The sequence below is a fragment of the Zootoca vivipara genome, chromosome 13 (assembly GCF_965207765.1).
Source record: "Zootoca vivipara chromosome 13, rZooViv2.hap1.1, whole genome shotgun sequence".
Lineage (NCBI taxonomy): Eukaryota > Metazoa > Chordata > Lepidosauria > Squamata > Lacertidae > Zootoca > Zootoca vivipara.
Window position 1 is genome coordinate 3745348 of NC_142596.1, and position 25275 is coordinate 3770622.

At 43.2% G+C, this 25275-nt stretch overlaps 1 protein-coding gene across 4 annotated transcripts; it reads left to right on the plus strand.

Annotated features, from left to right (window-relative positions):
• Positions 1-118: 118 nt before the first annotated feature.
• BNIP2 (BCL2 interacting protein 2) lies at positions 119-19496 on the plus strand. Of its 4 annotated transcripts, XM_035131470.3 has the most exons (11): positions 119-237; positions 4406-4533; positions 7090-7154; positions 9598-9762; positions 11348-11524; positions 11628-11730; positions 12270-12401; positions 13566-13652; positions 13746-13844; positions 15222-15257; positions 17853-19496. In XM_035131470.3, the coding sequence occupies exons 2-11, from the start codon at positions 4484-4486 to the stop codon at positions 17899-17901; spliced, it is 963 nt and encodes a 320-aa protein (XP_034987361.1). In that variant the 5' UTR covers positions 119-237; positions 4406-4483; the 3' UTR covers positions 17902-19496. The 4 variants fall into 4 exon arrangements, with proteins under 4 accessions (XP_034987361.1, XP_034987364.1, XP_088512829.1 ...); XM_035131473.3 differs by lacking the exon at positions 15222-15257; XM_088656703.1 differs by lacking the exon at positions 13566-13652.
• The last annotated feature ends 5779 nt before the right edge of the window (positions 19497-25275 follow it).

Here is a 25275-nt window from a genome sequence, read left to right on the forward strand (position 1 = left end):
CACGCATGCGTCTGCCGGGGCGGGGCGACTGGGCGGAGTTGAAGAACCCCCGTTTTCTTTCTGCCTCGTTCGCTTTTTTTGTGGCGGCGCCGCTTCCTGTCCGGTGGCGTTTGCTTCCGGGGCAGGGTCGTCCCTTTAGGAAAATCTGTGGGGGGGACGGAGCTGGCGGGGGAACGGGCCGGGCTCGTGGTGGCCGGATGAGAGCGAGGAAAGGCAGGCCGGAACGGAGGTGGACTGGTGAGTATTGTGGCGGGAGGTGGGATGGGGCGCTTGGAGGGGTTTTTAATTTGGGGGGTTAAGGGCAATTGACGCGCACACAAGCTTCGGAACAGGAAATGAGGGGCTCTCTCTGTCACTTCACATTCACTCTCCCCCCCGTTATCTGCATGGTTATATCCATGGCTTACGTATATATTCGTTGAAATACTGTACTTATAAAACTGGGAAGCATGTAGGGTTGTCACCTTTGTTCTGGCAAAATACAGGGCAGGGTGGGGCGGGTTTTTCCATCTGTTACTGAAGTGATTTCAGTCTGTTACAGCCTCACAGGATGGCCCCTCTGGACTTCGTCAGGCAGGCACGCAAAAACATGTAAATCTGTCTGTGCTTGGCTTGTTGTTGTTGTTGTTTAGTCGTTTAGTCGTCTCCGACTCTTCGTGACCCCATGGACCAGAGCACGCCAGGCACTCCTGTCTTCCACTGCCTCCCGCAGTTTGGTCAGACTCAAGAACACTGTCCAATCATCTTGTCCTCTGTCGTTCCCTTCTCCTTGTGCCCTCCATCTTTCCCAACATCAGGGTCTTTTCCAGGGAGGCTTCTCTTCTCATGAGGTGGCCAAAGTACTGGAGCCTCAGCTTCACGATCTGTCCTTCCAGTGAGCACTCTGGGCTGATTTCCTTAAGAATGGATAGGTTTGATCTTCTTGCAGTCCATGGGACTCTCAAGAGTCTCCTCCAGCACCATAATTCAAAAGCATCAATTCTTCGGCGATCAGCCTTCTTTATGGTCCAGCTCTCACTTCCATACATCACTACTGAGAAAACCATAGCTTTAACTATACGGACCTTTGTCAGCAAGGTGATGTCTCTGCTTTTTAAGATGCTGTCTAGGTTTGTCATTGCTTTTCTCCCAATAAGCAGGCGTCTTTTAATTTCGTGACTGCTGTCACCATCTGCAGTGATCATGGAACCCAAGATAGTGCTTGGCTACCCAAAGCTTAAATACATGACGTTTCTCTTACATAACCTTTCAAACATGTGCACTTGGAGAGAGAGAAGACTTGAAGAACAGGACAAAACTGTAACAATACAGGATGTAGCATCTCCTTTGGAATACGTGACAATCCTGTATTATACAGAACAGGTGGCAACCCTAGCATGCAGATGTAAGCTTTTGAACAGGAATCGAGGGAGGCAGCAAAAAGCCCTCCCCATGTTCTAACCAAAAGCACTGAGAAAACAAGTAGTAGTTAGAGTGTCAGACTAGGACCTGGGACACCAGGGTTCAAATCCCCTCTCAGTCATGAAGCTCACTGGGTGACCTTGGGGGACAATCACACACTCTCAACCTCACCTCACTAGGGTTTTTTGGGGAGGTGGGCTCCTTGGAGGAAAGGTGGAATAAAATTGTAACAATCTCTACTAATAATTATGGTTCATATATTGACTTGAATAGCTTTCACTGGAGTCCTGAGTGCATATTAATTAATTAATTTCTATACTGCCCTTCAGCTGAGGATCATAGAGTGGTTTACAATATAAAAACACAAAAATATGTAGCATAGTAACAAACAAAAGCAATACACCCACCTGCAGTTTGAAAAGCCATATGTGTTCACATAGCATGATCCTGTGCAAGCTTGCTTACCTGGAAGTAAGACCTGCTGAGCTGAATAGGGCCTGCTATTAAGTAAGCTTGTGTAAAATGAGCTCCTTGGGAGTTTAAGTGTGAAAATGGGGCAGGACAGGAGTTGTATGCAGTTCCGCTGCATAAACAAAGGAATGGGATTTTGTGATCTTAAATATGAGAAATGGAAAAAATCCCTGCAGGTTAAGAAGGAACAACAACCTGGCTTTTAATGGAAGTAATGTAGAAATAAAGGTAAAATTGAGATCTCATGACTACGCAGTGAACTAGGTTTAGCAATGGTGGGATTTGTGTGATTAGTGATGTGTATTTTGCCTATTGAGCTTGTCCAGTGTCACAGGAAAGGATATATGTTGTTCAGTTATTGAGCCAAAGTGACTTGTTCTGCATATATTGGCTTCTTAGGATGAGTTTCAATATGACTTATGAAATTCTGTAATACTGTATTAAGAATGGCATTTTATGTAATCTTGTACAAAAATTCAAGCTATAATTTATCAGTGTTAAATGTGACTGAACTTGATAGCCTTGTCTGTGATAGCCTATGCAGTTAGCTCAGTTGAGAGCTGATGTGTCAAAATCCTATGGCTTATTAGGAATAACCATCAATGCTACTGTGAAGAATTAAATGTGATCCTCAAAGGAAAACAATCCACACATTGTTTATTCAACGTAAATGAATAACTTGCTATTTCACAGCTATAGCTTTGTGTTATTTGTTCCTGGAGGCTGTTAAGTGAGTGTTTTATTAAGCAATAAGTTGTTGGGTTATGTTGTAAGGCACAAAGCCAAAACACTATCTGTCAACTGCAAGCAACATTGCTTGTGATGTGCTGGGTGGAGTTGAGCAATTATGAAATCTTCAGCTCGGCTTCCTAGTTGGCAGCTTTAACTGTTCTCCTAAGGGTGCATAAACTTGCTGGAATTTTTTTTCCTTCAAGGTTTGCAAAGCCAGACAATGAACTTTATTGGGGATTCTCCTCGGGAGGTGGGTTGTCTTTTGCTTGCCTAGCCTACTGGCAAGCCAACTTACCCTCCTCAGAGCTGTCCTGGCAACCCCTGCCCCCAAGGAGTGTGTCAGCTTCATTGCTGTTGCCGCTGCTTGAAGCTGCCCAAGCGCCTTATCATAACAGTATCCAAGGCAATTTCTCTGGAAAGGCTGATAGGGAGGTAGGAGACTGGTTGGCTGTTCGGAGACACTCAAAGCACTCTGTGACAGCAGAATCCAAATCTCTGGCAATAATTTGTGTGTGCATGTGGGGTGGGTTGACTGACTTTGCCCCAAGTGACCAAGGCTTTCTAGGTGACTTGGGAGGTGGTGGGATGGTAATCCTCCACAGTTTCAGAGTTGCAGGGAAGTCTGGTCTCTTGTAAAAGGATGAGACTGTACTGACCACAGCAGGTAAAAAGCTGTTTTTTTCTACTGAAAGAGCATTTGGGATGTTGCCAGTGTAATGTGGGAGGTATATGTTGCCAAATCTTAATTACCGGTATATAAGCCACAGACTTTACTAATGGAAAGGGATAATAGCCCTCTTTTAGCCAGAATGTTATCCAAGGAAAAGTTGACTTCTTTATATGTAGTATTTATATATGGGTTCTGCCATGATAAATCATAAAAAAGAGAAGTTTGTGTTAATAAAATATATGTGGATTTACCTATTCCCAAAGTGTGCACAGTAAAATGTCTTCCCCAATTGAGTTCAGGTGAGCAGTTAGGAAGGGGCTTCAAATATTGTTGGTTTCTGAGCATTGCTGGGGTGGGGCTCCCTCTGCTCTTTAATAGTATGAGGCTTATGAAGAGCTTGAATGGAAAGTTCATACTTGGGTGTTGGTGAATTACTTAAAATAAGGGGGTGTGGGTAGAGATACTAGGTGCTAAATTGAAGCAAATTGAAAACCACATATTTCTCTTCAGTCCCCTTGATTTTACACAACAGAATGCATTAACATTTTTATCTTTTACACCCAGATGTTTTTATATATATATTCACTGAGGATTTCACTTTGTGAGTGAATGAAGTACCAACTAATCCACAAAAGTTCATGCAGCAATACATTTGGTAGTCTTCAGGGTTCAGATCTTCCTGGGTAGCAGCAGCTGCAACATCCCACTGGCCCTTGGTCCCCTGGCTGATATTTGTGGCTAAAGCATTCTTCCCTTCAACTCTGCTCTCCTAGCCAACTTTATAGATATATCTGCCTTTACTTATACTTCAGGACTGGTATTACCTAGGGACTTCCTTCCTTCATACGTAGTATGTCCTGGATAGTGGAGCTTACCATGGAAAGTGGAGAAAGTTCCAAAAAGATGCATAAAGCCACTCTTAGGGAACTTTCACATAAAATATGTAGTATGTTATGGGATTGTTCAGAAAAACCCAGGCCTCTTTGCTTTGCCCTCAAATGTGTGTCCTCATATTCCTGTTTCTCATTTATGTTACTCATCTGCTTATTGCTGTGATTCTTAGGAAGATAGATCAGCTCATGAGTACTGGAATTTCAATTGCTGAGCAAACACTTTCAAAATACTTTGCAGTTCTTTCCTAAGATCTAACACGAAGCAGGAATTCTGGATCACGTAGAATCTGCATCAGCCATTGAGGCGACACTGAGGATGGAAGGAGTTGAACTTAAAGAGGAGTGGCAAGATGAAGACTTTCCAAGGTAACAAGTAGCAGGGCTTGATTTGCTCTGGAACATATTCTTCAGAAAGTGGAGTTTGGCTTGTCCCTAAAAAGTGTTTGTCAGTTGTAGCCAAGGGAGGTACTGTTTCCTGTGTGTTCATATGGATCTGTAAGCCTCATCTTCTGCCCTCTTTTTATGTTGGGGATATTTCACATATTCAGCTATGAATTTAAATTATATTATTTCAAAAGCAGACTTAGGAAAAATGTGCAGTTTATATTTGCATATACATTTTTGTCTTGTGTACATATACACATTTGCCACATGATCTGAACCTGACTTCAGAGGTTCAGCATAGAGATTTTAAAGAGCTTGCAAACTTTTCTAGGTCCTGAAGGAGTGTTTTACTCCAAAGCATGCTAATCTACAATTAAGAGTTTTGCACCAGTGAGCACTGGAGACTGTTCTCCATTTCATTTTGTTCATTTGAGCTCCTTCCCTCCCTGCTCTTTTTTCTGCCCTGCCCTGCAACTCTCCTCACCTGATACAATGGGCAGGACATGCTTTCTTATTGCAGGATGGTCTGGCACTGCTGAGGCTGATGTTCTGGTCACACTGTTGCAAGCTGCTCACCAGCTGTTGCAGCTCTGCAGCCCTTAGAGTTGGAATGCCAGTGTGCAGACATTCAGCCACCTTGATGGGCCATCTAGGTACAGGTTATGATTATTTTTTTAAAAAAATAGGAATACTTCTGTGACTCATCAGGCTGAATTTTCTGCAGTACTCTACAGCACACAAATTAGTGCATCAGCAGACTAGCTTGCTCACTGACTACCACAAGAGTTGGTTAAACCCCAGTTGCTAACTCTTTGGGGCTTGTGTCACATTTTGTAGAATTGTAGGGGCAGAAGGGAACCCAAGGGTCATCTAGTCCAACCCCTGCAATGCAAGAATATTAGCTAAAGCATTCATGACAGATGGCCATCCAACCTCTGCTTAAAAACCTCTAAGGAAGGAGAGTCCACCACCTTTTATGGGAGTCTGTTCCACTGTAGAACAGCTTTTAGCACCAGAAAGTTCTTTATCAGGCATCCCCAAACTTCTGCCCTCCAGATGTTTTGGACTACAATTCCCATCTTCCCTGACCACTGGTCCTGCTATCTAGGAATCATGGGAGATGTAGGCCAAAACATCTGGAGGGCCACAGTTTGGGGATGCCTGTTCTTTATGATGTTTCGTTAGAATCTCCTTTCTTATAACTTGAAGCCATTGGTTCTGGTTGTACCCTCCAAAGTAGGAGAAAACAAGCTTGCTCCAACTTTCATGTGATAGCCCTTCAGATATTTGAAGATGGCTATCATATCTCCCTCAGTCTCCTCTTTTCCAGGCTAAACATCCCCGACTCCTTCAACCATTTCTCATAAGGCTTGGTTCCCAGAACCTTGATCATCTTGGTTGCCCTCCTCTGCACACGTTCCAGATTGTCAACATCCTCCTTAAATTGTGGTGCCCAGAACTGGACACAGGTGTGGTCTGTCCAAAGCAGAATAGAGTGGTACTATTACTTCCCTTGATCTGGACCAGGCATCGGCAACCTCTGGCCCATGGGCCGAATCCGGCCCACGAAGGCTGTTTAACCGGTGCAGTGCAGTGCAGGGACTCGCTGAGTGGTGCCGGAAATGGCATCTGTGCACGTGCAGATACCAGAAACTGCATCTGTGCATGCCTAGATGCCGAAAATCGCTTCTGCACAGGCGTGATTTTCAGCTTCCGGGCATGCGCAGAAGCGATTTCTGGCACCGCAGACATACACAGACGTGATTTCTGGCATCGTTCTGCGCATGTCTGGCCCACGGATGATTGTCCTTGGGAATGATCTGGCTCACAGCCAGAAAACCTTGCCGACCCCTGATCTGGACACTATACTTCTCTTGATGCAGCCTAGAATAGCATTAGCATTTTTTGCTGCTGCATCATACTGTTGACTCATGTTCAGCTTGTGGTCCACTAAGATCCCTATATGCTTTTCACATGTACTGCTAGTAAGCCACGCGTCCCCCATCCTATATTTGTGCATCTGGGTATTCCTGCCTAAGTGTAGAGCCTTACATTTGTCCCTATTGAAATTAATTTTGCTAGCTTGCACCCAGTTCTCCAATCTGTTAAGGTTATATTGAATTCTGATTCAGTCTTCTGCGGCATTAGCTACCCTTCCCAGTTTGGTGTCATCTGCAGATTTGATGAGCATCCTCTTAATTCCTTCATCCAAGTTGTTTTTTTAAGATGTTGAACAACAACGGGCCCAGGACAGAACCCTGCAGCACTCCACTTGTCACTTTTCCCAGGATGATGAGGAACCATTAAGAGTACTCTTTGGGTTCGGTCAGTCAATCAGCTACAGATCCACCCAAATCTATTGGGTTGCACAAAGCTGGTGTCTGGATGCTGTGTAAGAAGTGATTGGGCACTGATAGAGATGTGAAAGATGGAGGGGGGTGAGGAAATATTTTTCTACTGGGTCCCTTCCCCTCCCCTCCCTCAATCTCTACTGAGCACTATCCTCATTGTTTCCTCTTATGTTTTTTACTGTCCCAGACCTCTACCGGAAGATGACCATATTGATGATATGTCAGATCCAGCTGAAAGAGGGGACCAACCTGGTAAGTTTAGTATAAAGGAATATATGGTTCTACATATGATTTTGGACTTCAGCTCACATAATCCCTAGTCAGCATGGGAGGTGGAGTCCATTAGCATCTGGGGGACCACAGGTTTCTCATTCCTCTTATCCAGGGGTCGCCCGTGTGCCCATAACTTTTTGCTCTTCCTGCACAGTTCCTGTTTGGTCACTCCCCCACTCCTAAAAACAGGATTGGGCATCTGTCATCCCATTCATTCAGTACAGAGGAGGTGTTCAAATGGCTTTTCTCTGGGAGCAAGTGCAGTGGTGGCTGAGGCAAGTGCCTTTTCTGCACTGATGGGTGGCTGGCAGTGGGTTACGTTTGCACCATTTTGTGGTCCTGCATTCCCCTTGCCCCCCCCCCTCTCTTTTGTTGGCCACTTCTGATGCTGGGTAAATCAGGCAGAAAATGAAACTAGAAAATAAACTGCTCTGGATTAAATATTCTAGGCTGGAAGATACTGTTTACTTGCTCAGATCTTTAAGGGACAATCTTCAGTCAATTTTTTATTTGTTTTTTATGTAGGAAAGTTTTGACTGTTTAACTATAACAGAAGGCCACTACTCACTCTTCTGAGTGACTCCTGTTTGTCAAATAGTAGGCGCATAGAGGGCTGCCTTATACTAAACCAGACCATTGCTCCATCTAGTTCAGCATTGGATTAGTATATAATGAACTGTTTGCAGAACTATATACAGTGGTATCTGAAGAAGTGTGCATGCACACAAAAGCTCATACCAATGACAAACTTAGTCGGTCTCTAAGGTGCTGCTGGAATGAATTTTTTTATTTTGTATATACAGTATGTTAGCTACACCTCTTTAAAAAGGGCGATTGAAACTGTAGCATAATGCTTATGCTTTTTGAGTAGGTCTCAGGAGGGCCTTAAATTTTTTTGGATCATATTGTAATGCAAATTCCCTTACAATTAACTATGTAAAATCTAAGATCCTAATTTTCTCAAAGAGCCGGAAACTCCATAATTGGAGAATTGATGGGAGGGTCATTGAACAAGTCTATAGATTCCAATACTTGGGAGTTTGGTTACAACATAACCTTAGATGGAAGGCCCATATAGCTTATATTACAAACAGAGCGAAAGCTATCTCCTTGGCGATCTTGCGATTCTTCTTCACCGATGGGGCCCTTCACATCCCATCGGCATTGAAAGTGTTCAAGGCCAAGGTGATCCCGACAATTGCTTATGCCATCTCAACTTGGGGGACTTTTGTCAACCTATCTCACCTAGAGGTTATTCAAAATCAGTTTCTAAGAAGGATATTGAAACTGCCCAACTGTGTAAGTAATACAGCGTTACGCATGGAACTTAACACTGTATCCTTGGAAAACGCCCTGTGGAAGCATATATTTTGTCACTGGTTATCACTATGGCACCATCTCCCAAACCTGTATTTGATACAATGTATGTGGAGAGATGATTTCCAGAGCCCATGGGTAAAAATTTTACAACTGAAAATTACGGCAATGGGAATCTCCCCATCTAAATTACTAGAGCAGGACATAGTTCCAGCTAAAGGAATAGTAACCTGTAAACTAGAGGAGATGGACTTGCAGCAGAAAATGGTGTTGGGCAATGGTACCTGCTCACCTCTAAACCTTGGTTTATTACCCCCTTTAAAGCTCCCAAATTATTTGAATTCCTTAACTTCTTCAGCTCATAGATACGCCTTTATAAAGGCAAGATTCAACACCTTCCCATCGAACGTGCTGAGTAATAGATTTTCCAATGGACAGATATCGCTCTTATGTGATTGTAATTGTGGGGCACCGGAATCGTTGCATCACATAATCCTTGATTGTGCTCTTCACTCATCGGCCAGGAGCAAGTTTCTTGCTCCATATCTAAAGGGAATTGCCGATGATTCGAATGAAGCCAAACTGAGATACCTACTAAATGATGAAGACCCCTTAAGATCACTCACGGTTGCCAGATTCTTGATCAGCGTCCTATCCCTAAAGAAGAAAAACGGACTCCTGTGCGGCTCGGATAACCCTTTTAAACCATGATTTATGTTTTAGGATGTAATTAGGTGACATCAACATTGATGTCTTTTATTAATTTATGAGCAGAGGGCGATGTTTATGTTGTAAATTTATTGTATTGTATGTTGTTGGTTTTTTGTTTCTGTTTTGTTTGTTTTTTGTAGTTTTTGGCTGTTTTAACTTTGGAGGTTTAAGTACATATATGTTGGTATGGGAAATTGTTGTGTGATGGGCCAATAGCCGTAATAAATATCAATCAATCAATCTTATGCTTTTTGTTTAAAAAATTTGGTTTACAGTACATAGACTTGGAATATGCTTTCATCATTCTGTTTCTTGTATTTGGTGGGGGTGTATGGCCGTCACTAGCTTTAACATGTCTTATAGAATAAACTTCCCGTCCTTTCCAATTTATTAGAAGTGAATGGCAACAAAGTTAAGAAGAAACTATTGGCTCCAAATATAAACTTAACTCTGGATTGCAGTGAAGAATCCATTTTGTCTGACTTGGAAGAGAGCGGGGATATTGATCTGGACGATATGGACACACCATCTGAAAATAGCAATGAGTTCGAATGGGAAGGTAAGACTTGACTCTGTCTAAGCCTTGTGCATATGTATTTCCTCTGCTTCCTTTGTCAGCATTGTTGATCAGTGGAGCTGTTCTGTGTGGTGGGTGGCCCACTGGGTTTCTGGTCGCTTCATCTGCAGCCTGCTGTGGCCTGTTTGCAAGGATGATAAAAGTCCTCCATATCAAATTGTGTACAGCTGGCATGGGCAGAACTTTGGATTGTGTGATCTGCTTTTTTAAAAGCTAGAATCTAAAGGCCCAGCAACCAGAGCCTGCTCACATCTGTCAGGTTGGGATAGGACACTGTGGGCATTGCTGTGCTGGTTAGTAAAATGTATAGGGTGGAAGTTCTAAAAGCACGTGGTAGTTAGTTGTTTTGTAATTGTATGCTTGTTTTTTTCAAACTGACGTAGCTACCGCTTCGCTTCAAGGCTACTAGTGGCGTTTTTAGTACAATTTATAAACAAATGCTACTGATATGAAGGGGAACAGAAGATATTTTTGCTCAGCACAGGATTTTCCAGCTGGTACAAAACTGACACTGATGATAGCTCTTGAATCAATTGTGTACCAATGGTTCAGGAGAGATTTCAGAAAGGGGCCTCTTTACTTCAAAGTTATTCAGTTGCTCAAAGCAAGAGACTAGACTTCAGCTTTGGTGCATCCTGCAGCCGATGACTGTGGTGGCATATTGCTTATTTGTATGAGCTTTTCAAATGTGGGGTGAGAAGTTTGCAGCTCTAGGTACTTAGACTTTGCAGTTCACTGGGCTGAAGAGAGGCTGGAGTTGTTCGTTGTTGGAATAAGGTTTCTGTCTTTTCTCTTCTCTTTAATGCGGCTGTCTGCGTTTTCCTGGAAGGATAGTTTCCATTAACAACTCTGTCTTGGAAACAAACTACTAACATGCTGCAGTAGTTTTTTCACACCTCTGTGGTAAGGTTTGTGTTACTGAAATTAATTTGACAAAGCCGTGAGGATGATGTATTCTTCAGGACACTTCCCAAGTCCTGCTTTGTTTGGATTGAAATCTCTATTTTGCATGTCTGCCACTAATCATTGTGTTGAGATGATTCACTAAAATCAATGGGGAAATAATAGGTGAAGGCTAGGACTGTCAACTGATCAAAGCGTTTGGGCATTATCCTAATCCACAAACTGATTTGGAATATCAAAATAAGTGTTGTATTGAGCCTATTGCATATATGTAATCATTGCCTGATTAAAGGTATATCCACCTCAAGACTGTGGTCCCTTTTACAGGGGACAGCTTTGATTTACCAAAATAGATTCTTGTCTGATCAGAGGACTAGTTGTTTAAGCTTCAAATATATTTTTATGGGTTTGGAAAGGAATCACAGCTATGTTCTTTCCATTTAAAAGCAACTCAGCACAATCACTGCTTAACTGCTTAGTCAAAATGCAACCCAGACAATTTGTAGATCCATTTCTTGACACTTCCTTCAATATAATGTGCACAGAACATTTGAAGATTTGGGGCATACAGGGAAGCAATGAACATACTTTGTCTAATCTGTGATTCACTGTAACAGTATTGTAATTCCTTTTTAAAAAACCAAAACAAAACACCTCTGAGCAGATGATCTTCCAAAGCCGAAAACTACAGATGTGATTCAGAAAGGATCGTTACAAGAATATGCAGCATCAGACGAAAAAGAGGAGGAACGGCGATGGCGGATGTTCCGGATTGGAGACCAAGATCACAGGGTGGATATGAAGGCAATTGAGCCATATAAGAAAGTTATCAGTCATGGAGGTGAGATTAGTGACAAATGCTCTTCTTCACCAGTCCCCCCCAAAAGAATTGCAGGATGCCTGAAGAAAAAGCATAACAATTAGATTTTTCTTCTTCTTTCTAGGTTATTATGGTGATGGGTTAAATGCAATCGTTGTATTTGCAGTTTGCTTCATGCCGGAAAGCGGGCAGCCAAACTACAGATACTTAATGGATAATCTCTTTAAGTGAGTTGTACTTGATGAATGCATGAACCTGCCTTATTCCAAGTCAGACCTCTGATCCCTGTGTTTCCTCCCATGTCAGAATGCTTGCAAGTGGTGGAGGTGGAAGCAGGCAGCAGGAGAGGGCCATTGTGGCCTTTTCTTGCAGGGACATTGGCTGGCCAGAGTGCTGAGCTAGATAGTCCATTGGACTGATTCAGCAGGCCTCTTCTCATGATGATCTTTCCTTAACCCAACCTGAAGAAGCTTCTGCCTTAGCTCTTCCAAAGTCCTCCTATCCTTTTCAGTGGGAGATGCCAGGGAATGCCTTGAGGCCTTTTTCATGCCAAGCACGTGAGTGATGACCTCTCCCCTCTGGCATTGCTAAGGCCAGACTACAAATACAATTTTGGCTTTCATTCCTGACTCAATTTTATATGCTCCTTAAAATGAACTGCTGCTGATTAACAGTGCAGGAGAGGGATGCAGGGCCATAAGGAAAGTTGGTGGGGGAAGATAGCACAAGAACCTCACTGTCTGTCTCTCCTCCCACCCCCAAACAGGTATGTTATTGGCACACTAGAATTGTTAGTAGCAGAGAACTACATGATCGTTTACCTAAATGGTGCAACAACACGGAGGAAGATGCCTAGTCTAGGCTGGCTCAGGAAGTGTTACCAACAGATTGATAGGAGGTAAGAAGAATTTGAGATGCAGCCAATTGCATAACACATGACAATTCTTTTAAAGTGTTATTTACTTCTGTCAAGTGATGTAAGAAAGCTCTGTTGTCACATCCCTTGTGATTTGGGTTCCACACTCCCAGGGCAGTAGTAGTGCTGGCGCTTGAGGTGGTGTGTTCTCATGAAGAGAAAAAAATGGCACCTGACCTATGAAAATGTGGTAGAGCCCATTTTTACACAGTGTTGAGCATAGTTCTGAAGAAACTTTCAGAAGAGTGGACTATAGAACCTAGAAAGCTATTTATACTGAGCCAGGATGTTGTTCAGTACAGTGGTACCTCGCAAGACGAATTTTTCGCAAGACGAATGCATTTTGCGATCTGATGGTGACTTGCAAGACGAATTCGTTTTGCGAAAAAATTGTCTTGCGAATCGTGTTTTCCCATAGGAATGCATTGAAATTTAATTAATGTGTTCCAATGGGCAAAAAAAGAATTTTCAATGCATTCCTATGGGAAACCGCGATTCGCAAGACGAATTTTTCGCAAAACGAAATGACTCGTGGAACGAATTAACTTCGTCTTGCGAGGCACCACTGTATTGTCTACACTGACTGCCAGCAGTTCTCCAGAGTTTAAGGCAGGAACCTCCCAGCCCTCCAAGGGGATGCCAGGGATTGAACCTGGGACCGTCTGCATGTAAAGCAGATACTTTTCCGCTGAGCTACTGTATAGAATTGTTTCTGTTCTCTATCCTAGAAGGAAAAGTCATATTGGATATTACAGCCCCCAAAAGCAAATGTTCCTGACACCCCCCCCCCCTATGTTCTGGCAACTAGGTTGAGGATGCTGGTGTATGGGTTCACCTCTGCCCTTGTCCCAGAATGGCTCTCCATTCCATCCCTATCTCCTGCCCAAGAAACATGGCAAGAGCCTGTCTCTGCAGGTATGGGGACACACTCCCCTTCATTGTCTCTTCAAATCACCTGAGCATAGCTGTGACTGCTATTTTAGTCTAATTCTAATGCTGATCCCAGACTCACTAGGAGTTTCTTTCTGGCTTACACCTAGAGTAGAGCACTAGCAATGTTCAGTGTCTGCTAGTATCTAGGCTTTGTTATTTTCCTCTTGCTTCTCTTGTTGATTGCATCTTTTTAATATTTTGATTGAACTTTAGGTTAAGGAAAAACCTGAAATCATTAATAATAGTTCATCCTTCCTGGTTCATTAGAACACTTCTGGCAATCACAAAACCTTTTATTAGGTAACACCCATAATACTTACTTCATTTTTTCCCCAGTACTGGTATGTTTAGCATTTCAACAGTAACAGTGTCTTTTCTATTCTTTTTTTCTAGCTCAAAATTCAGCCAAAAAATCAGATATGTCTTTACTTTGGCAGAGCTGGCTGAACTCGTCCCCATGGAATACGTTGGTATACCTGAATGCATAAAACAGTAGGTTACTGGTTCCATGTTCATAATCCCAAAAATGAAGCACAAATGCTCAGTAACAGAGCAATCCAAACCTTTAGGAAACAGACACCGCTATATGAAGAGCCCTGCCAGCTCACAGTGGCTATTACAAGGTTGAAGGAGCAGTGTTTCCCCCTGTGCCCAAAAGTGATTCCAGCTGGCATAGTTGAGGGCTTTTTGTGCACACGTGATTGTGTCCAGGGAACAAGGGGGCTTGGGATCCTGTGACTGCATTGCAGGGGGTTGGACTAGATGACTCTTCCCTTCCAACTCTATGATTCTGTGACTTTGCTGCCACCTCTGACATGTCCACAACACACCCCATATTCAGCCTTATCACTGTCGGAGAACCACCATTGTGCCAACAGCAGTGATGGTGTTGTGAGCCACTACAGTGAGAAGCAGTAGATCAGGCATCCCCAAACTGTGGCCCTCCAGATGTTTTGGCCTACAACTCCCATGATCCCTAGCTAACAGGACCAGTGGTCAGGGATGGTGGGAACTGTAGCCCAAAAGATCTGGAGGGCCGAAGTTTGGGGACGCCTGCAGTAGATATTTTCCTCTTCCAATGGAGAATGAGGTCTGCAGCATCCAGACTGCCCTGCAGCTTCCCTCCCCAAGTCTCCAGTCCTATACTTGGTTGGCACAAGCTCCATTGAACTCTATGGGATTTACTTCTGGGTAGACATGTATATAACTGCACTCTGAGCTTTTGAAAAAGTTAAAATGCTTGCCTCAGCCAATATTTCCTCCCAGTGCAAGTGGTAGTCAAAGTGAAGGTACAGTATAAGTTGGGTTATGTGCAGGACATAATTATGTCCTGCAGCAATTGGCAGTACTGCCAAAGCTGGCGTGGGGACGCTACACACCTCCTAGATGCTGTTAGACTAACTCCTAGCAGCCTCAGTCAGCAAGGCTGGCAATTTAGTAGACATGACACAAAAGGAAATCTGAATAGGGAGAGAAGAGGAAAGTTTTTGAGTACAGTAGCTCATTCTCTGCTGGCCAAATGAATGGGACCAGGTTGGTCTCCTCCTTGCCATGATGGCCCTGAACACAGGGTGTTAAGCCTCCCAGTGGCCCTGGGCAGAGGGCAGAGTGTGCCTCCCTTCATCTCTTCAATCCAACTGGCAGATGGAGCAGAGTGTTCTTTTCATGCAGGGAGGGAGGCACACAGAGCGATCTTGCAGCAGGCATAGTACTTTTACTACAGGGAAGCTAAGTGCCTTTACTTTTGTTCACCTTAGCATTATTGTGTAAAGCCCTTGCCCAAGAACAGGTGCTGTTAGCTTCAGATCTGGATTTTGCTGGTATATGGAACTGCATCTTACTTACTAAAAAAACATTTTCCCCACTAAGGTATGAAGAAGAAAAATTTAAAAAGAAACCCAAAAGGTATATGCACATCTTGATCAGGGCTGTATCTAATCTAGCCAACTTTGCACTGTGCTGAATGTTGGGATATATTTGGCTTGCTGGGCTGCCTGCAGCTTGTATGAATGAACAAGCACCCATTGTGCCATCGTGTGTGTGGGTGTATCTGGCTCGCTTATGTTGTGCTGTTCACATAATGTTGTACAAGTGACTCGTTGCTTCAGAAGGAAGCCGAGTAGCCAAAAGGCTAAAGCATTTGCTGTCTAATTATAGCACTAATTGTCAAACCTAGAACTGCAACAATTTTCCGCTTTAGGAAGTTGGAGAGCAATTGCTGCAAAATACATTCTTAATTCTAGATGGAGAGTGACTGTGACTCGGCAGTCACTGAAGTTCAAAATTGCTTAATTTGCATTGTCACAGTGTAAACTGGCTGAACACCATAAAGGGGAGGAGGGCTTTCTGCTGCCTGCATTTGCTATGTCTTTTGGGGAGTGGGGGCGCTTCTCATCAATGCATGCTGGGGTTTTCTGGTGCTCAAGAAGTGCATGGCCTGCTAATAAATGTATCTCAGCAACTTCCTCACTTCACAAAATATTGTCCAATCCAGAGCACCAACTGCTACTCTTGCCACTAACAATTTCACTTGATCCAGAATGTGCCCATGGTGTATAATGATTCCAAATGCTTATTTGTGAAGATGGTTTTTTTTGGGGGGGGGGGGTGTTGTTCCCTTGCGAAGAAGGGAGCAAACTGCTACTTAGCAAGACAGACCTACTCTCTCTTCAGAGCTATATCACAAAACAAAGAATAAACTTGTGAAGGGACTATGTGTACATCAGGATTCTGAAATAGATTACAAAGATGCGTTCCCACATTTAATTCAACCCTTTATAGCATTAGAAGGAATTTGTGCAGCCAGGCTGTATGGGTTGCACACAAAGTTTTTGCATCAGGCACAGCATTACTATGAGGCAAAGCTCAGCTTCTGCCCTTTCCCCTTAAAATGAAACCGGGACGACATTTAAAATGAGCTCACTGAAATCCCCTGCTCATTTGCTGTGTTGGTCTTTGCCTCCACAATTGCCATTCATTGATCCAGTTTGCATGTAATGTCAAGCCATGGCTGAGAGTGAGTGTCCTCAAGGGAAGGTCACAGGCGCTTTGCTTCTCTCCTGGTCCTGTCGCTGTTGTGGAACCCTGAGCTAAGCCATGGTTTTTCATAACATTTGCATTCATACCTGTGCTTATAGTTTGTCTTTCTCCTGGCGAACCATGAGCTGCAGCTCAGGTTTGATTTTGGGGAAGGTGCAGAGTGGCCACAGTTTCTAATGGGAGCACCTGCATGCTTATGCATTCACACATGACTTAATCTTGCATGCAAACTGGGCCTTTGACTTAACACACAGGCCCCCAATAAACTTTACGCTGTTGTGGAGGAGGAGGTTCTTGACCATAGCTTAAACCAGGGAGAGGTAGAATCAGAGATTTGGCACCATTTTCTTGGAGCAGGGAAGGGTTTGAAGCGTTGATATTTGGAAGACCTTTTTTTATTTGCTGCTTCTGCCTTTCCTCTAAATATCTGACATAACCTAAATATTAAACTTCACCACCAACTGTGGAAAGGAGAGGAAAATACATGTGAGGAAGAGAACAGGCTTCATACCAAATCAAATCATTGCTCCATCTAGGTCAGTATTGCCTACACTGGCTGGCAGTAGCTCTCTAAGATTTAAGGCAAAAGACATGCCCAGCCCTATCTGGAGATGCTGGTGATTGAACCTGGGACCTTCTGCATGGAAAGCAGATGCTCTGTCACGGAGCTGCAGCCATTGCAGATGCCCAGCCCTGTCCCAGCAAGACTGGTTAGAAACTTAGCATGTTGCCAAAACTTGGCATGCCTCATTGGCTGCCTATCAGTAAATTAAGCAATGAGAGGTTTTTTCAAGGCAAAAATGCCCTTCATCAAGTTGACTTTCTTAGAGCCCTAGACATCTAGATACACTAGCTGTAAGGAACGTTTCACACCACTATATGCTGGCCAACCTGAGTTTGCCACAAGAGTCTACACTTAACATGGAGCTCCAGCGACCCCAAGTACAGTACATGTTGAGTTAACGGGTAGAGACGTAATTATACACAAACTCCTAGGGATTTCATTCAATAGGGTCACGTGCAATGATTCAATTCTGTGTGGTTGTAGGTCTTGGTCTGAATAAATTGAGGATAAACGAAGTGCTTTTTTCCTGGGGGGATGCAGGGGTACACGTACCCCTAAACATTTTGTGAATCTAAGTTTGGCCTCATTGAGGGGCAGTATTTCAATATGAGTAGGAAAATGAGAGTACACCAAAACATTTTTTTAAGAAAAAAGCACTGGGTATCTTACTGTATTGTGGTCTATTTTTTCATTTTCCTGTTAATTGTCATTTTTTTAAAGTCACTTTGCATTCTCCTTATAAGTTCTAATTCATTATTCTGGGGGGGAACTTGCTGCTCTACTTGTGCCTAACAGTTTTGCTGCGATTGCAAAGTAGTAGAATTTTAAATTTCTACACCCTGGTTGAAATTAGAGTTTGACATTTCACTCCCCCCCCCCTTCTGTCTGATGAGCAGAATTGACCGAGAGCTGAATGGGAAACAGGAGCAGAAGACTGAACAGTAAAGTATTTTATTTTATTTTTGGTGTGTTTTGGAGTCTAACCAAGACTGAAGAAAGTGCTGATGGAATGACGTCTTGCATGATCAAAACCTGCTCTGTGGAGGAGGAGGAGGAGGAGAACCTGCCTGCCTCTGGACTTTTACCCAATGGACTACTTGCTGCTGAATGGATTTGCAAGTCCAGGCTAGATGTTGACACTTAATAGCTGCCTGTTCTATACTGCAGTATCGCAAAGCATCATAGGAAGCACTCGTGGTTGTTTTTTTTAATCCTAAATGATGCTTAGTACATATTTATATGCTTAAATGTTAAGGAAAGAGATAATATATATTTTTATGACTTCTCAAAACAATTATAATGTTTATCTGCAAAACTCTCACAGGTAAGCCATGCTATAAATGACTGTTTCATTTATTTGATAATAAAAGTGCATGGCAATTTCCTATAAACGGTCAAACACTTCTAGCCTAACAGAAAGAAAAGCAAATCAACATGACCTCATTGATTAGCTAAGCTAGCAAGAGCCCCTCGATTTTCTTGCATAAAAAACGGAGGTTCTTTTGTTTCCCATGTTGGGTGTACCCTGCTTGTGGAGGGGTCCTTGGCACAAAAAAGACACTGCCTGAGTCTTAGTTTCTTTTTATATTTGGTCTGGACTGGCTGCACTTCTGAAACGGATGGATCCAAGGAACTAAGGATGCTTACAGAACCTTTGCTGTAATCTTTGGCTGATGGAGCTGTGCATGTGTTAGAGCCCTAATTTCTAGATAGGGTACAAAGAACCATATTGGTATAGGTGAACCACCCTTGGAACAATAGGTGCCTTCCAGTCGAGCTGGAGATCAAGGTTGGAATTGCATTTGGTAAGGAACACAGGGCTGTTGCCCCTAAATGGTGTGCCCCCTCCTGCATTGTTGAAGTCCCACCCCACCCCTCCATGACACGCAGTGCACTTTTCTCATATCTGGATGTCACTCTGGCTTTCTTGCTCACCAGTAATGTGGGTTGGAGAAACGCACAGCATGTTGGCATCAGGATATGGTTGGTGTGTTGCATTGTCTGCTGTGGAGAAGGAAAGCTTGGCACAGGTGTGTACTTGGTGACAGCCCTCTGCTGCTTGTAAAAGCAGCCTTCAGCAAGTGGGCCCCCTCTGGGTGCTTTGGCTTACAGCTCCCAGCAGCCCCAGCCAGCAGGCTCTGTGGCCAGAAAAGGCTCCCATGCACCATTCACAAGCACTAAATTCACTTTTTGTACTTTTTTTTTTTAAAAAAAGGAGTCTCTATACGTATATAAATTCTGCATGTTCTGAAGCCTTTTCACCTGTGTGCAGAAATTGGCTGCGCTTGTGCAGCGGGATCTGTAAACTGCAGACCTAAGCATATGCACTAATTCCTATAGGTTAATCCTCAAAGTAGTTGCCTTGTAGCAGAGATCTTAACACACTTTGCTGACCATGGAAGACATGGTTTTTACAAAAGTTTTTGCTTATTCACAACACAGTTGAAAACACCGTTTTGTCTCCAAACTGTTTACTTGGAAATGCCGCCCTTGTCTCAGTGTATGAACTTAGTCAATAAATAGTGTTTTTACAAAAAGGACGTGTTTTAATTGGGTGTTTTTCTTACAAAGAGTTCTGGCACTCTTCAGAGTGTGTGTTCACAGTTAAAGTGGTGGTAGGTGTGAGTTACTGTCAAGATCCATTGACTTATCAGAGGCTCTTGTACATCCTGGATGTTAATGTAATGCCGCCTTGTTGGAAATGAATGCTGCTTCTCCATTTATCCTGGAGTGGGGAAGAGTTACCTAAAGGAATTGCAGGACAGTTTTCCAGTGATGCCTGCTATTTGAGGTGGCAGAAGAGCCACTCTGCAGAATGGAAAACCTACGCCTAGATGGATGTTATACACTGACGGTTGCACTTTGGAAATCTGTTTGGAAATCTGAATAACTCATGTATGGTATGGTATGGTTTATTTATATACCACTTTTTAACTCAAGGCTCCTAAAAGCAATGAACAACAATATATATTAATGCAAATAAAATATATAATAAATGCACACTGTATCAATCAAAACAAAATAGCATCAGAATTCAGCCATGAATACAGATCATGTAATAGGACTTGATTCTCACGAGGTGCAGTGCACTGGAGATTGGGAAAATATTCCATTCTACTTTGGTTCTTTGTGAGAGCAAATAAGTCCCCAGAATACCCTTGTTGGCATTTCTTTTTACTCCTCATGATAGTCAGAACCTCTCAAGCTTGGCTGTAGGAGTGGGGGACCTGTGGTACTCCAGATGTTAGCTGTGCCGGCTGAGAGTGAAGGGCTTTGGGAGTCCAGCAACACTCCTGCTCTGTTGCTTAACGATGGGGATTTTAGCAGGTAGCGTTGGAGTGAAGGTGGTTTGATTATCCAGGTCCTGCATCCCTACCTGTAGCCCATTGAAAACCACCTGAAGGCCAGAAGACCCTCTGGAGTGGCGTTCAAGTGTAGTGCGAGGGGTGACAATAAAAAGGAAATCCAGAAGTTCCTTTAGACACACTTGTTTCTCATCTGTTTTACAGCTTCCTAAGGGCTGGTGTTTTGTTCTCTGTTGTGGCATGCTACGAGACACCTGGAATTTAGAATACTGTAGCTTGCCTTTGGAAAACGTTGACATTTTTCTCCTATGCAATATGCTTGCACAAAGTAAAACCAGTGTCTGGGGCAGTATGTACTGAATGGCAGTTGCTGCAATTCAGAAGCAGAGAGAGTGTTGTTTCATGGCCCGTTTTGGGGCTTCCCAGGGGCACCTGGCTGGCCACTGGAGATTAGGATGTTGGCCTGGCTGGGTTTTTGGCATGATGCAGCAGGGCTCTTAAGTTCTTATGAGACTTTCATCGCCAGTTTTCCTTACTCTAAAATGGGAGCAAGTAACTTCAGACCTCCAGTTCACATGCAGGCCCTGGCGAGCTTCAACCTCTTGTAGGAATCTTGTTGGTGGCACTGAAATCTTTTAACAAACCCAGCCAATTGTAAACCAGAGATATTCAGAAAACCAAAAGCTTTGATGAGGCATCCCTGCTTTTGAATAATCTGTAGAAGGGGTGTGTGGGTGGTTAAAAAAAACCCCGCTAGCTTTCACTAACTTAGAAAACTTCTTAATTGTTTTATATTCAAGAGAATCTCAAAAGTGATATATATGTAATATGCATAAAATACATAGTAAAATATTAATATATATAATCAAGCAATAACCTATTAAAATTGCATACTAGCCATTCAATAATACCCACAGTTTCCCTCAGTACAAAATCCCAACCAGTTATTTTGTATAACAAGGAGGACTGGCCAGATGACAACTACAGCCTCAGAATTCAAATAAAAGCAATATCTGGTCTTGCCTGGGGAAGCACATTCCCATCCTCCCTGCCTCACATTTGGCAGCTCTGTGCCAATAAGGCTCAATGAGCACTTGTGTATCTAGATTGAAAGAAGGCCTCAGAGAAAATGAACACACAGTAACCATATTGCTCTTAAAAGAGAACTTTGGGAATTTCACAACTGGCATTGCAGCATCACACTGGGCTAACATGGTGAAATGTTCATGCATTGTAATGGAGATGTCAATTAACTTCTACAAAGACATAAGTGGCAGGAGGTTTAAAGTTTTAAAAACTATAATTGTTTTGTACACTTCTCAGTTATATTTCAGCTACAGTTGTGCTTTGTTTTTGATTTAGCTCTTAGGGAATATTATTGGATTTTGTTGTGTTGCTATGTAACACCAGGAAGGGTCTTATTCAACATCTTATCAATGACTTAAAAAGCAGAGACATCACCTTGCCGACAAAGGTCCGTATAGTTAAAGCTATGGTTTTCCCAGTAGTGATGTATGGAAGTGAGAGCTGGACCATAAAGAAGGCTGATCGCCGAAGAATTGATGCTTTTGAATTATGGTGCTGGAGGAGACTCTTGAGAGTCCCATGGACTGCTAGAAGATCAAACCTATCCATTCTTAAGGAAATCAGCCCTGAGTGCTCCCTGGAAGGACAGATCGTGAAGCTGAGGCTCCAATACTTTGGCCACCTCATGAGAAGAGAAGAATCCTTGGAAAAGACCCTGATGTTGGGAAAGATTGAGGGCACTAGGAGAAGGGGACGACAGAGGACAAGATGGTTGGACAATGTTCTCAAAGCTACGAACATGAGTTTGACCAAACTACGGGAGGCAGTGCAAGACAGGAGTGCCTGGCGTGCTATGGTCCATGGGGTCACGAAGAGTCGGACACGACTAAACGACTAAACAACAACAATCAATGACTTGGATGATGGGCTTGAGGGCATCCTGAGCAAGTTTGCAGATGACACCAAATTGGGAGCGGTGGCTAATACCCCAGAGGACAGGATCACACTTCAAAATGACCTTAACAGATTAGACAACTGGGCCAAAGCAAACAAGATGAATTTTAACAAGGAGAAATGTAAGGTACTACACTTGGGCAGAAAAAATGAAAGGCACAAATACAGGATGGGTGACACCTGGCTTGAGAGCAGTACATGTGAAAAGGATCTAGGAGTCTTGGTAGACCACAAACTTGACATGAGTCAACAGTGTGATGCAGCAGCTAAAAAAACCAATGCAATTCTGGGCTGCATCAATAGGAGTATAGCATCTAGATCAAGGGAAGTAATAGTACCACTATATTCTGCTCTGGTCAGACCTCACCTGGAGTACTGTGTCCAGTTCTGGGCACCACAGTTCAAGAAGGATACTGACAAACTGGAACGTGTCCAGAGGAGGGCAACCAAAATGGTCAAAGGCCTGGAAACAATGCCTTATGAGGAACGGCTTAGGGAGCTGGGTATGTTTAGCCTGGAGAAGAGAAGGTTAAGGGGTGATATGATAGCCATGTTCAAATATATTAAAGGATGTCATATGGAGGAGGGAGAAAGATTGTTTTCTGCTGCTCCAGAGAAGCGGACACGGAGCAATGGATTCAAACTACAAGAAAGAAGATTCCACCTAAACATTAGGAAGAACTTCCTGACAGTAAGAGCTGTTCGGCAGTGGATTTGCTACCAAGGAGTGTGGTGGAGTCTCCTTCTTTGGAGGTCTTTAAGCAGAGGCTTGACAGCCATCTGTCAGGAATGCTTTGATGGTGTTTCCTGCTCGGCAGGGGGTTGGACTGGATGACCTTTGTGGTCTCTTCCAACTCTATGCTTCTATGATTCTAGGTGTTGTTGTCTGGGGATGGCTTATATGGCTGTTTTCTGTTTCCAGAGAACCTTACACAGCAGGCCATGGGATGGGGACAAAGAGCACCTCCTGAGTGCAGCACAAGCTTCATTTAAAACCACAGGCCAGTCAAAAAGTAGCTCTTCCTTTATTTTTGACCAGAATATTCAGTTGCTGCTGTCAAGCCTATGAGACAGATGGAGATGAAGGAATGTTTTGAACAAGAAGGTTAATATGAAGTACTTCTAAAGTACTGCAAACGATTGCTGTTGAGTGGATTTATTTACTTGAATATAAATAGTGGGGTTTTTTTAATGTTGGTATTATTTGCTGTTGGGATATGATGAAAGAAATCTGTATGGTGGGGTACTGGAGTTATGAAAACAGTTTGTGGTAGAAAAAAGGAAGTTTTAGGAAAACCTACCAAATTACTATGTGTAATATAGGTAACCTCTGTAGAAAAGGGTAGTCTCTTTTTCTGAGCTATGCTGTGGCATATAGTATGCTCACAACCTATGCGGGAGTTATGTTCTGGGGATCGCACCTAAAGCGATTTATACACAACTGTGTACAGTGGTGCCTCGCTTAACGAATGCCCTGCTTAACGAAATTTCCGCTTAACGAAATGATTTTTCGAGCAGAGCTTGCCTCACTAGACGAATGCGTTTTACGAAAAATTCGTCTAGCGAATCGCGGTTTCCCATAGGAATGCATTGAAATTCAATTAATGCGTTCCTATGGGCAAAAAAATATCCAAAAAAAAATATCAATGCATTCCTATGGGATTCGCTAGACGAATTTTTCGCTATAAGAAAAGACCCATGGAACGAATTAATTTCGTCTAGCGAGGCACCACTGTATAGTCAAAACCCATTGGGTTCAATGGTGGGTGCGATTGCCAAAGTTCTTTTTTGGAACCCCACCCCCTTTCCACCACCAACCCATTTCATTTTCTTCCCCCCCTTTTTTGCCACAAATATAAAGCTGAATGTGCTCAAGTAAGTTAAATGTGTGCAAGTTGCAGGCATCCTGTACTTTTTAAAGCCAAGGTGGTTGTAAACCATTCTGCCATAGGTCTTAAACCTGACAGAAATGGGCAGAAGGGGGAGACAATTCTCTGTAGAACCATTGTTTGGAACTGTCAGCAGTCAGGAGACCTCTCTTAATAAATGGCTGTTTGGGGAAAACAAAATCATGATGATTATTTTTGAACATAACTCCTCAAATGGACCATTGTGGAAGCTTTTGTTTTGATTAGAACGTTAGAAGAAATACTTCCATTTCCTGGCAAGAGTACATTTCCATTTCAACTGTGCAAGAGTATAAGGCAGCCATGCCCAAAATCCTTTCAGTGAAAGTTACCTGTCACTTCTCACGCATTGCTTTCCATTTAACACCCTGAACTGACTTAAGAATAAAGGTAAAGGGACCCCTGATCGTTAGGTCCAGTTGTGATCGACTCTGGGGTTGCGCGCTCATCTCGCATTATTGGCCGAGGGAGCCGGCGTATAGCTTCCAGGTCATGTGGCCAGCATGACAAAGCCGCTTCTGGCGAACCAGAGCAGCACATGGAAACGCCGTGTACCTTCCCGCTGTAGCGGTACCTATTTAACTACTTGCACTTTGACGTGCTTTTGAACTGCTAGGTTGGCAGGAACTGGGACCGAGCAACGGGGGCTCACCCGGTCGCGGGGATTTGAAACGCCGACCTTCTGATCAGCAAGCCCTAGGCTCTGATTTAAGAATACAGTACACGTATTTAAAAAAAATTTCAAATCCAATATTGAAACAGATTCAAAAGTATTATTGGGAAAGGGAGGTCTTAAATAGATATTGAAAAGACAGTAAGGACAACACCCATCTGATACCTTGTATATATACATGCTGTTTGTTCGTCAATGAAATGTCTGATGGGTGATGCCATTCATGCTGCCCTGGGATAGCTGTGGGAGAAGCTTGGTGAAAGGATGAGTAGCAGTTGGTTGTGCTGACCTTAGAATTGGCAGACCCAACCTAGGGTCTGTATCCAATGTTCTTTATTCATGAGTGCAAGGTTGGGTATTAATGGTGCTCACACGTCACAATGCAAAAAGTTTCACCCACAGAACAAGTATACTACTAGGTGACTTTAACTCAGTGCTACATCATCCAGCCCAG

Bases quoted from the DNA above. Each gene is read 5' to 3' on its own strand.
- BNIP2 (XM_035131470.3), top strand. From the start codon at position 4,484: ATGGAAGGAGTTGAACTTAAAGAGGAGTGGCAAGATGAAGACTTTCCA. The intron at 11,525-11,627 runs GTGAGATTAGTG...TCTTCTTTCTAG, and splicing joins GAAAGTTATCAGTCATGGAG to GTTATTATGGTGATGGGTTA. The intron at 13,653-13,745 runs GTAACACCCATA...CTTTTTTTCTAG, and splicing joins ATCACAAAACCTTTTATTAG to CTCAAAATTCAGCCAAAAAA.